This window comes from Falco biarmicus, chromosome 2, assembly GCF_023638135.1.
Source record: "Falco biarmicus isolate bFalBia1 chromosome 2, bFalBia1.pri, whole genome shotgun sequence".
NCBI classification, from domain to species: Eukaryota; Metazoa; Chordata; class Aves; order Falconiformes; family Falconidae; genus Falco; species Falco biarmicus.
Window position 1 is genome coordinate 100,259,750 of NC_079289.1, and position 14,733 is coordinate 100,274,482.

At 37.3% G+C, this 14,733-nt stretch overlaps 1 protein-coding gene across 1 annotated transcript in view; it reads left to right on the top strand.

Moving 5' to 3' along the window:
- Window positions 1-14,733, top strand: part of PRKX (protein kinase cAMP-dependent X-linked catalytic subunit) — a 63,144-nt gene that overhangs the window by 23,030 nt on the left and 25,381 nt on the right. Inside the window, exons 2-3 of the mRNA XM_056328675.1 lie at window positions 7,236-7,404; window positions 11,995-12,258. Coding sequence (XP_056184650.1) covers window positions 7,236-7,404; window positions 11,995-12,258 — 433 coding nt within the window. The remainder of the gene's footprint in view (window positions 1-7,235; window positions 7,405-11,994; window positions 12,259-14,733) is intronic.

Sequence of the window (14,733 nt, forward strand, 5' to 3'; positions counted from 1 at the left end):
GGAAGGATTAAAGGTTATCTTACTACAAGCAGGCTGGTGACTTTCTGTTTTCATTTATTTATTAGTCCCTGGTTATTTCAAAATAAATAATAGAGAGGAAGAACTTCCAGTGATTCTACTTATTTAATTTAATGACACCCTGATATTTAAGTACTTTTATAGAGACCAAATAAGTTGTGAGCCAAAAAAAAAAACCTTAAAAAATTCTAGAATTAGAAAGGAACTCCCATCGTGAGCATTCTGTTGAATGGCGGTTCTTGGAAATCAGGAACTTGTCTTTGAACAGTGTGAAAAACAGGGAGCTTGACTGATGGGTATTAATTAGCCTGGTGATTCCTGTGTTCTTAAGAATTGCCATTCAGTAAGTTTTAAATGGGTGGATCAACAACAAGAGTTGTTGACACAATTGCTTGGTGTTCTCTGGCATATTGAATCTTGTTCAGAGTTGAAAAGAGATTATACCAAATTCCAGATTGGTAAATGTAGGTTTTAGTTGTGTGTTGTTGCAAGCAATTAAGAAAGAACCTGAAAATATGTCAGATCTTTGGAATCTGGAAGCAGCAAAGAGGTGAAATTTTTTTACAGCAATCAGCGTCTGCGTCTAAAGCTAAGCTGTACTTTGAACATGTATTGCTACTTTCTTTTCAACTTAACTGAGCTGGGATGAATTAATGATACTGAGTTTTCATTTGAGAAATGGGTTGACAAGGGGTGAGTCTAGAATCCAAAAGAGAAAACCACTGGTAATAAAATTTCTGGGACAGGTAGTCTGAAAAGTGATGGTCTTGCTTGGAATGTAGCAGGCATGTCTTGCTGTGTAGTATCTCACATTATTGCTAAGGAGAAAAACATTTTCTCTATCCAAGGAGTTCCTAGTGCAAACTGAATCATAGTACAGTGGCTGAATGAACAAAGTCATAGAAGCAAGCTGCTTTGGCAACACTGCACATGGTGAGCACTACACAAGGCATCTGTGTTTTCTATGCTTTTAAGCTCTTATAATCAGACTGTCTCCTCAGATCATTGAAGGATATGCAAAAGCTTTGCAAAAACTGTTGTCTGACGTTTACTTCTTAGATTCAGTAGTAGGAGATAAGCAGTTCTAGACGGAACAATAGGCAGTTCTGTAAAACTTGCTCTGATTTTCTTTATTTCTCTGGTATCTGTAAAACTTGCTCTGATTTTCTTTATTTCTTTGGTATGTTTTTCAGGTTTAGATCAGAACCCTCTAGAGTGGTACAGAAGTACAAAAGCAGTGGTCTGAATACTAGAGTGAGCAGTCCACAGCTGGTTTGTGAAACAGTGTGAAGGCACGGAATTTGAGAAAATTGAGTGGTATTCGCAAGGCATGTTCAGTTGATAGTGGTCTATGGGTTTAAAAATAATAATAAAAAAAGTGAACTCTGCTACTGTGATGTCCAAAATCATCATCCTTGTTCTGTGTTGCCCTGTTCATGTGCCAGCCCCATCTGCTGTAGAAGCCCAAAGTTGCCTCTGTCAAGTGGTTTCCCTCTATCCTTCTCTCAAGTGCTACTCTTCTGATTACCAGTCTGCTTGGGCTGGCTGATTTCCTTTGCTGTACCACTTCTTCCCCTTCTTTGTCAAGAATTACTACAACCCCCACTTCCCCTTTTAGGACATGCATTGCTAGGCTCTCCAGTTTCCATCCCAAGATGACACAGAGATTAAACGGCAGTCAAATTTGAGATTCAGTAGTGAGTTTGTAATACAGTTCACTTAATTTATCTCTGATATTCAGCAGAATTAAGTCTGATGTGCTTGTGGCTACCGATAAAGACTAATATGTGGCACAGTAGGAAATGTTCTTCTAACTGTAAATAAAAGCATATACATCTGATGCTTTTTGTAGGCATCTGTGGAAGTCAGGATCAACCCCTTTGGGACTTAGAAAGCAGCCCTCAGGGTCATGGATCTCACATGACCTAGTTTATTCTTCATTAAAACAGATGGTATCTATCCGAGTGAGGCAAACTTGGTTTTAAGAAAGAGCTGGGGATTAAAAGGATGGGAAGCTGGAACAGCTGGGCCTAATTAATGAGAGTAAATAAAGAGCATTAAATTAGTCACCTACATCAATAGCAAAATAATCACTACATGACTACTCACTGAATTGTTTTAGCTGATCAAAAGTTGCAGGATTGGTTTTCCTCGCATCAAAAGTATCTTATATTGCATCAGAAATATTCCCACATTCTTTATTCTTTTCTACCAGGCTTCAAAGAGAGTAAAATCCTGGAAACCGGCTGTGGTATTCTGGCATGGCACTGGGGAGTCCAGCTTGTTTTGTGAGGCTCAGAATGCCTTTCCTTGTGTTTGATACCTAGGCCAAGCTGGTCCTCCACAGTTTTTGGCCTCCTCCCTTTGTGTGTGTTTAATATGAGAGGGTTACCCAACTGAGGAGATTGCTGGCATTCCTTCAAGTTCTCCAACCACATTACGTTTGCAAAGCGATCCAAAAATTTTATTGTTTCTGTTGTAAACAGATTATACTGGATTAGTGGTTAACATTTTGCATGTTTTATTCTGTTTGCCAGTTTAGTCCTGAAAATCTTGAATTGTGTTGAATAGTGTAAATAGCACAGGCATTCTTCACTCGCTTTTGGTACTGGTGGCCAGAAACCTGCTATATGCCTTTTGCTATATGCCTTAACAGGGAGGAGGGGACTGTGCAAATAAACTACAAATCTTCCTTCAGACCTTCTAGTAACAACTGTTTTCATGAGGTAGAATTTTCTGATGCAAGCACATTTTTGCTCTAGAACTCTGGCATTACATGCTGTGATAGAGACAGGTAGGGATAAGCCTGTGTGCATGTGTGTGTACAGCCACTGCTGTTCCTTCAGCAGGATAGTACTTGGTAGATCCCAGGACTCATCCAGAATGTCCCTGAAGTTCTCTTGGTTTGAAATAAATGTTAAATAAATATGAGTGGAATATTGTGCAAATCTGTAAACACTGTATTTCCTTCCATTATTATGTGCTAGCTGAGCAAGTACAGAATGTTTCTGTTTTAAGGTAATCCTAAGGAATGTTTACTTACCTGTCACAGAAGGTCAAATTTAGCTGGTTCATGTAACTGAGCTCTGAGGTGATCAGGGCAAAAAATGGAACAATTCTTTCCTGGGGATTAGCATGAACTGTTCCATGAGCTTAGCGTCTCCTTCCTGGAGGACAGAAGGCAGTGGAGCTCTGATAGAAGACTTAGTAACCCTGCTGCCTTCTGCTGCCAAAAACCTTCCCTCCAATTTCTGGAGCGGGGTCTCCATCTTTGTGGTGCCACTTCACTGCTTCAGTTTTTTAGTTTTCTTTCCATGAAGCTGAAGTGCAGAATTTCCACCTAGTCAACAACAATAAAACTTGTTCTTATAAAACAGTTAGATTTTCTTGACTGTGCTGAACAACTGTAACAACAGCTTGTTGCAGCCTTCCACCTTGACCATCATGTCCCATCCCATCCCATTCCTCCCCCCTCACCTCCATTTACAAAGAACAGAATTTTAAAAATCTGTGAAAAAAATGGTTAGAAACATGAGCAGGAGATCCAGACCAGAAGTTTGAAGTGAGTGCATCTCTGTATGCAAACTTTATCTGGTTGTCTGTAGACTAGGTAAGCATAAAAGAAAAAAAAAAAAAGGCAGCTCAACAATTAGTCCTGTATGTGGCTGCGTAAAGACATAAATTAAACCCCATTTGCATACTTTATACAACTTTTTTTAAGTTTCAGCAAGTTCCTCCGCTCCCCCTTGTTAATAGCCCCACATGGTTTAAAGTCTTGTTTGAAAAAAATACGTAGTACTCGCCATGTTTGCTGTTTGCTTCTCTTTGCAGTGACAGGAGTTTGATTGAACAGCTTAAGCTTAAATGTGTAAGTAAATTCCAGAACATCACTATTATTTTTCCTTAGGGCTGTAAGAGAGCATTTTGTTTGTCAAAAGTGCTGGAAGGGTGGCGGTTGTGAGTCTGGGTACTGTCACTACCAACTGATTTAGGCTGGATTTTCTAAAAAGACTTGAATGAGAGAGAATTCATATTACAAGAAGAGGCATCTGAAAACAAATGTTACATGGTTTCTTTGTATTGTCTTCTTGATTTCCATACTTGCTTGAAATTGGGCTAAAGATGTTTGAAAAAAGACTGTCTGCAATCAGTTCAACAATAAAACTGGTTAGGGAGGTTGTGTGTTCACGCCTGTCTGTGTGGTCTTCTCGTTTTCCCGGAGGCTCTCTAGATTAGGTGCTTGCCACTATTCTGGAATAGCCTGCCAGGCTTTGCTGTTCCTCGCAGAGATGTTTTTAAAGAGGCCTCGTTTCCAAAGTTAGGACTATTACTAAATAAGTCGCCGACAGGTTCTTCTTTGAAAATGGATGGAACTTGTGATTGCGATTATTCTTACTGTTGTTATTTCTGAGCAGCACCATTTGTAAAGTTGGACCAATAGCATAAGGAAAAATTAATGCGTTCTAAAATAAAAATTTCTTGGACAAGTAGAACAAGTCATGAAACATGAGATCACTAGAGACCTGGGAACAATTAGGTATGTGTTCACTTCTGACTTCCCTGTTGAATATGTCTACGGAAGTACTTTGTTCATACAAGTATCAAAATGTATATAAAACCAGCATTTGCTTACGAGCTTGGTACTGTTAATTTCCCTGAGTCCACATTTGGAAGTCTTAAGAATTTAAGACAACTTTTAGTTTCGGTGTGCAATACAACTAAAATTATTCTTGACAGTGTTTTTACTTAGAACTTAAATTTCAGCTCCTAATTCTGAAATAACCTAAGTTGTTTTTTTTTTTTTTTGTCTGTATATCCAATATAGACGTAAATAATAAATATTTGGTATTTTAAGTAGCTTGAACAGATGGCTGTACTTGGAAGCTTTGGGACTTTTTTTTGGTTTGTGTTTTTTTTTTTACTGCAGAAGCCCATCCTTGTGCAAATAAGGTTGTTTACAGGTATAATCATGTAATGTGACTGCACTGTTAAAGGATTTAATTGCATGATAAATTTTCCAGGGTAACCTGATGGCTTTCTTCAGTATAACAGAAGGCTTTATCTGAGACCTGTTTACAGTTTTCATGGTTACAGAACTGTAACTCAGGACAGGTGGGAATGTAAAACTGCTTTGACAGAATCTTTTGTGCTTGGACAACTGTAATCCTTGGTGGGTTTGTGTAGTGAGAAGTTTTATCTCAAAAGCTGTTTTTGAAAGGTGTATTGGTAATGGAGCTCCAAGTTCTATAAAACTGGATTGCTGAAGTTGTTAGTTTCTAGTTTGTAATATGAGTATTTTGTTTTGTTTTTTAGTAAAGGCCATGTTCTTAAATAATATTACTGGTGACTGTAAGTGACTGGAAACAGTAACTGTTAAATAAAATGTAAATTTTCTAAAGATAATACAGATACAGAAAGCAAACTTGCAAACTCCACCACCCCACCCACCCCACCCCCCACAAGAAAAAAAAATTCCCAAGTTTCTTGAGCCTAGTAGAGGCAAAACCTCCCTTGTTTTTAATCTCTTTCCTGAGTAATGCAGTTTTGGAAGGTCAGTTTTTGGTCTCTCCCTGTCATGCCCCTGTCAAAAATCATTTTCCTTTCATATACATACTCCTCTCCTTGTACCAACTACGTGTCATAGAAAATTGTCTTGTAGTATAGATTGATCGTAACTGGTCAACACAATCTGAAATCAATTGACATACCAATTAATAATACTGAAACAGATCTATGGGCTGCTTTCCTAGGGTATGTGCAAAGAAGGGGATGATTGTGAGCTTAAGTGCAAGATTTTTACTTTTGTGGAAGGCATTTCTAACAAGAGAGTAACCTTTTACAACTTAGGCAATTAGTTTGAATGCCAAGCATCCTTTATAGTGGCACATATTTCTGTCAGAGAATAGAAGTAAAAGTATCTGGTGTACTGTTCTAATGGAACCTACATGGCATTGTTTAATGAGAGGAGAAAAATGAGCAACCACCCAATGAACTAAAATTGGTGTTCATCTTCAAGTGTATAACAGTGTGCTGCAGTACAAATAGCGTGGCTAAATCTGCGTGTTCAAACTTTCATTTTGAACTAAAAGAAATACTCAGTTCAGTTATGTATAATTGTCTTCAGTGCAATGCACTTACAAGGAACTTTAATTTATACTACTGTATTGAATAGAGAAATGCATAATATGTTAAAGACTTATGGTTTCATTTTCCTTTTATATTTTTAAGAGTGAATTATAAAAATAATACATCAACTGCAAAAAAGGGTGCTTGAGAACTACTGTTTCCATGTGATATAACAATGTAGCACTATAAGCAATTTTTTTCTTGTTTTTAGAGGGGTCAGCAACTTTTAAATATTTTTTTCCCCATCACTCCCTTATCCTACCAGATCACTTCACCTCTCTGTGCACATTAAAGGGAACAGTCTCCTTACCTGAATAATTGCAGGCATCTGTTCTCCATGACTGAACTTTGGTAGATGAATATTTTAATTTTTTTTTTTGTTGCTGTCATCACTTTTGTATATTCTGGGCTCTTCCTGTTACGAATTCCAACATTTCAAACCCCAATTCATTTTTAGCTGTTTTGTTTTAATAACTGATATATGGAAGGGTAAGTAGTTTTTTGCATTGAGGAATTATTAAATCCATTACAACTGAACATTACTTTGTTGGTCAGTGATGATTTTTATTTTTTTTTATGCCGCACATTGTGGGTATAATAAGCTGAATAATACTTCTGAATGTATTCTACCCCTCCCTCTCCAATGTAAATTAAAACCGATCCCTAGAATTTTGGGAGTGTTTCCCAGCCTTTCTTCTGCACTTGAGAGCAGTTTTGCTTGTTTCATTTATATTGGTTACATTTTAGTCTTATATATAACATACTACTTTTATACATCTCCTTACCATTTCTCAGGGCCAGTTCTCTTCTTTGCAAAAAACGCTTCCAGTATCTATCCAAAGAATGGCAGTATCACAACAGTGTTATTCTTATTAAATCATTATCACTAAAAATTGAGAAATCCCAAGAAAAAAATTGTGTGAAAACAGGTAAAAAATGTAATACTGATATATTGATGGGATGGCAGGAACAAAAAAAGAAAAAAAAAGCAACAAACCAGGAATTGAGTTCCTGTAGGGTTTAGTTTAGTAAATTATCTTTGCTTTTTTTCTTTTTTACAAGAAGTTGACATTTCCTCTTCAACTTTTCAGGCACGGGTACCTTTGGGCGAGTTCATCTGGTGAAGGAAAAAATGGCCAAACGTTACTTTGCACTGAAAGTAATGAGCATTCCTGATGTCATTCGACTGAAGCAAGAGCAACATGTGCACAATGAAAAGTCAGTCTTGAAAGAAGTCAACCACCCCTTTTTGATCAGATTGTAAGTTGTTGCATTTTTTTAATTCATTTAACTTCTACATAAAGTGCAGTTAAAGTTTTCCACAGTCTCATTGCAAGTTATGTACTTAACCAACACCAAGCATTTAATTTCTATTTTGTAATCTAGACTAAAATAACTTGAGACTAAAATATTTACTATAAAAGAATCAAGAATGTAAAATCAGGAGGCTTAATTTAAACATTTAAGCAACAACTTATTTTAAGCTTACTCTCTCATTTTCATACTGCAGAAGAGAATTTTCTTAAGTGAGGGGAAAATACCGATGAAGAAGTGTTAGGATTGGTTCATCAAAATGACTTCTAGAATAATTCTTGATGTTAAGATGGTGAGAAAAGAAGTATTTCTACATATATATGTCCTGTAGATATCTAAATAAAGATATAATTAGATTTAATTATCTGCTTTTTGAAAACTTAGGTGAACTCTATGTTTGCAGAATTTATTTTTGAAGAGTTTAAATATCTGCAGCACTTCTTGGGCTTTGTTATTCCCGTATTTGAGGTTAAGTGATGGAACCTATTGAGAAACATAATTTAAACACAGTTCTAGAAGACTATATTTTAGTGGGATTGTGATGATTCTGATGATACCAATGGTCCCTTTATTAAGGAGAGAAGGTATCATACCTTTCTGTTCACAGCACCACAGCACCTTTCGTGCATCTGAGTCCATATCTATTAACAGGATCACTAAACCTCTGGGTAATTGCACAGTTGATTTCCATTTGTGTTTTCTCATGCATGGATATTGATACAGGGCCAATGACCAAGATTTGTTTTGCATTTACCTGCCTTAGTCAGTTTTACATAAAATTAGACAAAATTAGCCTTAGTTAATATTTGGCTGCAGGACATGCAACCTCCTCCCAGGGATAAGAAAGTATCAGAGGGAAAAGAAGAGGCGAAAGCATGGTAGTCATCTGAAAGACTGAAAGAGCCCTGTAGGATGAGGCTTTTTCTCTGGTGTGTTGTTGCTTTTTCCAGCATCATGATGCTATTGGTTTCCAGCCAGTGTTCAGAAATCCTGTGTGTGGCATAGTATCAGTAAGATGAGTTCCTAGGGTATGTAGAGTTTGAGATGCATGCAGGAAAGTGTGATGGACAGGCTGAGTATATCTGGTTTGACTGGTTAAAATATGGACGGAACAGGGTTTTACATGTATATCAATGTGCATACATAAATTCTTTGGGAAAAAAAAACCAAAGCAAACAAAACCCCAAAACGTACCAAACCCAATAAACAAACAAAACCCCCCAATCTGTCGGTGCACGTGGAACAGTGCAGCAAGGGTGGGAATAGAGAAACTTGGGTGAGAAGTCAGAGACAGGGATCTGAGGGTTTGTGCCCATACAGAAGTGATCAGAAATCCAAACTGATAAGTTTTCTTTGATGTCATTCATGGTTTATTCCCAAAATGTCAGATTTTTGAAATCGCCAAAAGCCACAGTTCAAATGGAAGTTCACTTGTGTGCAAGGCAAACATTCTTCATGTCTGCTAGCTCTCTGCCTTTTCTGTTGACATGTCCAAGGAGATGCTGCATCAGCTATGCTCAGGCAATTAATTGTCCATGTGATGCTTTTGTCCCTTGGCAAAGGTGACTCAAAGCAACCTAGCTGAATGTTAGTATTTGTGTACTTTAATTAAACAAGATTCATGGATGATTATAACTATGACAAATGAAACTCTGCAGCTTTTCGGGTGGCTAACAGCATCTTTTCAGTCACCTCTTCCTCTATCCAATGCATGGGTTTTTTTACATAAATTCTTTGACTACAGTTGATCAACAAAAAGGGGAAAAAATTTCTATGTAGTTCTGCTTAAATGCCTTTGAACTGTTATCTATGTGGTCTGGGTTTTGTGTTTTCAATTAGCATCACCATCTTAAACACAGATGGTATCTTCTTCTGGTTGCAAAACAAGGAATATGTGTCAGTGCAGCATAATACTGTATTTTTTTAGCACTTTATGTTGGAGAATTGTAAAGTAATGCTGCATGTAATTTATTTCTAATGTTCATCCTTCCTCTATTTTCCTATATATAAGAACTTTTTTATAATTTTTTTCTTTTTCCTGTTACTTTTGAGAAATGCCATTCCTGCATATAAGGAGACCCTGCTTTTCTGTAGATACTGAAGTTATTTATCTACTCAATTTAAACTTTTTTTGAAATGCTTGTTTGGTGCTCTTGCAACAGCTGGTCACTGAAGACTCCTAGGCAATTATCCTGGGTTTGGCTGGGATGGAGTTGATTTTCTTAGTAGCTGGTGCAGTGCTGTACTTTGGTGTGGGAGCAATGTTGACAGCACATAGATGTCTTTGGTTCTTGCTGGGTAGTGTTATACTACATCAAGGACCTATCAGTTTCCTGGGCCCTGCCAGCGAGAGGGCTGGAGGGACATAAGAAATTGGGATGGGAAACAGCCAGGACAGGTGACCTAAACTAGCTAAAGGGATATTCCATACCATGTGACGTCATGCTGAGTACATATATAAGCTGGGAGAAGAAGAAAGAGGTGGCATGTTTGGCATTATAACATTTGTCTTCCCAAGTAACCTTTACACATGATGGAGCCCGGCTTTCCTGGAGATGGCTGAACATCTGCCTGCCCATGGGAAGTGGTGAATGAATTCCTTGTTTTGCTTTGCCTATGTGCACTGTTGTTGCTTTACCTATTAAACTGTCTTTATCTCAACCCATGAGTTTTTCTCATTTTTATTCTTCCAATTCTCTCCCCAGTCCCACTGGAGGCGGGGGGGGGGGGGGGGGGGGGAGGTGAGTGAGTGGCTGCATGGCACTTAGTTACTGGTGGAGGTTAAACCACAACAGCAATATTTAGTGCTATGTTTGAGAGACACACACATCTGTGGGTGCAGCAGTTCATATTGTGCTGTAATTTTCACATGTATCTTTATTTTGTTGTTTTTCATCTATACCAAGTAATGTATCTATTTTTCTGTGGATAGACAAACCTTTAAGAGTCAGTTCTTGAAGAAGTTAATTCCAGTAAAATTAGTGTGTTTTAATGGTCTAAGTCTTCTGTTTTTTCCTCTATATTCTTTGTCAGATTTTGCCCTTCTGCTCCCGTTCATGGTTTTTTGGGGGCTTTGTTTTGCCCATTCCTGTTCCTCTTTCTTTGTTTTCTGTAGGTGCAGCTTTGCCTAACTACTTAAAATAAATCTCAAGAGTGTTTTTACATAGTCAAGAAGGATACTCTGAGCATTAGTTATTGGTAACTAATTAATGATGCTGATGACTTTGTGATAGGGAAATGGTGCCATAAAAGCAAAAAAAAGCAAGCCTGAATGCTGCTTTCTTCATCACTTTGGAAGGAATGGAGGAGCTGTTGCTGATGTCTGATAGTCTCTCATGTTCTTGGTTGCCTCAGTGCCAGCATCAAGAAAGAAAATCTTACTGAGCAAAAGTCACTCGATTTTGGTAGCTCAGTTTGCTGTGCTTATCTTTCTTGAGACTGTATGCCTTGATTAGGAACCAGCTAATGAAGGGGAAAAAACCAAACCCCAGAGAGAAAGATATTTGATCTTTCCATTTTGGTAATACTGCAGAAGCAGTTACTAGAAGCTGAAGTAACTTCTGTTCTTGTATCAATAAAGTAAGTAGGGATACAGTGTTCTTTATCTGTTATTGTAGGAATAGGGATAGCTGTTCCTGTTAAAATGGCAAAATACTCTTCGAGACACTATTAGATACTTGTTTTCTTCTTAACTGTTGAGTTATATTTCTGTGTGTGGTATGTGAATTTTTTTACATGGATAGAAAAAGAACACCTTACTTTTGGAGAATGTGAGAGGCGATTCCTGTAGTCGGTAATGAAGCATTTGAAAGCCTCATGAAATGATTTTTCTTCCTTATCGGCTCTTTACTGCCCTCTAGTAATGACTGTACCACAACAGCAGTTTTAAATTAAAGGCAACAGTCTGAGGAATGGAAGGTTCTTATCATCAGGTTAATTCAGAAGTACAGAAATGAATCTTGTTTTGTTGTCATATTTGCTTTTCAGTTGCTTTTGTTAAAGATAGATCACAGTGTTTTACACTGATGCTTTAGTTGGGGTTGTATATTTCCAGGGAGGAGGGGATAGGAAAGAGGAAGGAGAACTGTGGTGTCCTGTTTTTGAACATACTGTCATAAACATCCTTACAAAAGCAGATTCTGCTCATCCTCCATCAATTTGGCAATATTTGATTAAATAAAATAAACTGTAAAGTGTGTAAGAATTAACTGGTCTTAGCAGACTGGCAGTATACAAAGTCAGTTATTAAGTGCTTAACAGAAACCTGTTTTGTACAATGAAATTGAATCTTGTCAGCTAGATTTTCTTTCTTGGCTTGCGCCATGTGCATCCTGAACTATCTGTTTTACTTTTCAGGTTAAGTCAGCTACTCTGTTACATAATCCTGCTAGATTCTTGGGGGTTTTAGTATTTGCAGAATAGAAACCATCAATTAATTATATAAATAGTTGGGACAACAGAGATAACTTTACAGAAATTTATTTCTAAAGCAAATCAGAGTGATTGTTTGTTTATTCAATAAAATTTTTATTACAGATTTTGGACCAACCACGATGAACGTTTTTTATATATGTTAATGGAATATGTGCCAGGAGGAGAACTTTTTAGTTACCTGCGCAACATGGGGCGTTTCAACAACAGCACAGGACTGTTTTACTCTGCGGAAATTATTTGTGCAATAGAATACCTGCACTCCAAAGAAATAGTTTACAGAGACTTAAAACCTGAAAATATATTACTAGACAAAGAAGGACATATCAAGCTTACTGATTTTGGATTTGCTAAAAAACTGGTGGATAGGTAAGTAGTTTTTTGTTACGATAATTAAGATTTGCATGTGAAATGGAAGAAAAAAAGTTTGATTTTAGAGCTCAGCAATTCACCTAACACTCCATGTGGTTCACACATCTGAAATCCCTTAATATGAAGGAAATTATCACCTTAAACCAGCATGGAAACCAATATTGCACCTCAGCTATAACTTGGAGCAATTTCATAGATAAGCTACTGTAGAAAAGTATTTTTATTTGAGTAGTTTTGTTTATTCAAGTTTCCAGCAGTCATCTTGTAAAAAGGGAGTTAGGAAGTAATATGAGCAAATATTGAGACGCGTACGTCAGTATGTTAAATGGGACATTAATCCCTCATACATGTTGAATTGCTAAATGTTTTGTAACTCGTGTTTCCTTCTGCTTTACTTTTGGAGAGATTTTTGAAATGTGGGAATAACATTTTAAAACTGGAGACTATGTTTTTGCTAGCCTGTTGCTGAAATTAAACTAAAATCTGGACAGAAACACTAAGGCTAGCTTCAGCAGAAGTGGTCTGTTTAACTGTAACTTCTGCAACACTGTCAGCCTTACATCCGTTTTACTAGTGTATGTGAACTTTGATAATGCAGAGGTTTTTTTCCCCAGTGATTTCTCTGTTCTCTCCATTTGAACTACTCTTCCAAGGTTATAAAACCTGTTCTTAAAAGGAAGCAAGAGCTGTCATTGGGATTCAGAAAAAGGGAGGAAAAAACCTAGCCTGTCATATCAGAAAAGCAGTGTGACAAGGTTTGGTATTATGCCCTTGAGGGAGACTATTATCTGATTGTACTAGCTGCGGCAGCCTAGTAAGCAGGTTAGGCGTTAACATAGGTAGGTGCTCATACCCTGCACTCATCTGTTTACCTGTTTGATGCTGCTTTTGCAACAGTTCGCTGGGGGGGGGGGGGGGGCGGGAAATGCTGCAAGATCAATTTGAAATGAAGGTGGATCTGAGAGAGCTACTTTTAATGGATCCCTTATGAAGTAAAAGTCAGAGGCGGCAAATCAAGTCGTGTTATGGAGGTCATGAAAGTTGCTTCCCTGTGGGTTACATGCTCACAGTGCTGGGTTGCCTCAGCACAGAAGAATGGTAGGCAACTGATAATTACGCTGGTTCTGTTCACCCTTGAGGTCTAAAAGTCTGTTTTAAACCCATAGTGTTTTGGTATCAATGTGTTTTATTGAATTCAGTTTCTACTGGGCAAGCAGGTAAGTCTACAAACATTGGCTTTATTATTTTCTACGTTTTATTTTTAAATCAAAATAACCTTCTGCAGGAAGAGGAAGGTAAGGCTATTTCCATGTAAGAAAGTAGGACAATCTCTTTATAGGACACTTTCATACAAATTCTTATGTCTTCTTACATGTGGATACTGCCACATAGTGGTTATTCTTAATTTGGATTTCTGTGGGTTTAAGGCACAATTGAAATAAACCTTCAGTAAATAAGGTGATAGTTCACATTAAGAGTATATTTTTCAATTTAAGAGTCTGTTTTTCAATCTGGAAGATGGATCTGTAAAAGTAAATTCATTCAGATACTTTTTAGGACATCAAAACAAGTTATCCCTGCTGCTTTTGATTGTTCTTTTGCATCCCGTATTGCAGGGGGGGCAGTGAAGTTGATCAGTTTGTATTGAATTGAATGGTGGAATTCTACAGTAGTTTTTTGAATTCGTAGCTGATTTACCTGTAACTGTACAACAGGTAATATAAATACAGAACATAAAGCTGGAAGGACTTTATCAGTTCGAGCACAGGTAGTTACCTATGCAAGTCTGGTTTGGGTTTTGTATTGGGTTGTCTGTTTGTTTTGGGGGGGGTTGGGTTTGGTTTGGGTTTTTTTTTGCAACTACCTTGTATTCTCTCCACTAGCTGCAGTCATTTTCACAATGCTGTTTTTGTCACTGTAAAAATATGCAGTTGTCAGCAACTTATCCACTAATGCACTTTAGTAGGTTATTTTGTTTCATAGAGTATTTGATCAAGAGTATAAAGTTTGCTGTGCATAAAAATGACAAAAAAATCTGTACACCTGAACCTTATGTGTTTATATATATGCATATATATAGTGTATAGGAACTGCAAAAATAAAACAATTATATATGTTTTTCAAACAGCTGTGAGGAGTCCTGCCACTTAGGACCAACAAATGTATTCCTAGACAAGAAAAGACATAATATGTAAAATAAAACATGGTCTGCGGAAGACCTTAAATATAGTTACACATTCTTGATACATAATAACTTCCATGAATCTGTAGTTGCTTAATCGAGATTTTTCTGTGTGCATTTTACTTTCTCTCCGTTACCATACGTGAAAGGGTAAAGTGTTCACCATGTTCATGTACAATAACCAGCTCTAGAGAGAGTGACCAGCTTGTAGCTTATGTTCCCGCTGTGGGAAGCAGCATGCGTATTTGCCTTCTTATCAGTAGATTTTCTGAACGGTTAGACACTAATTA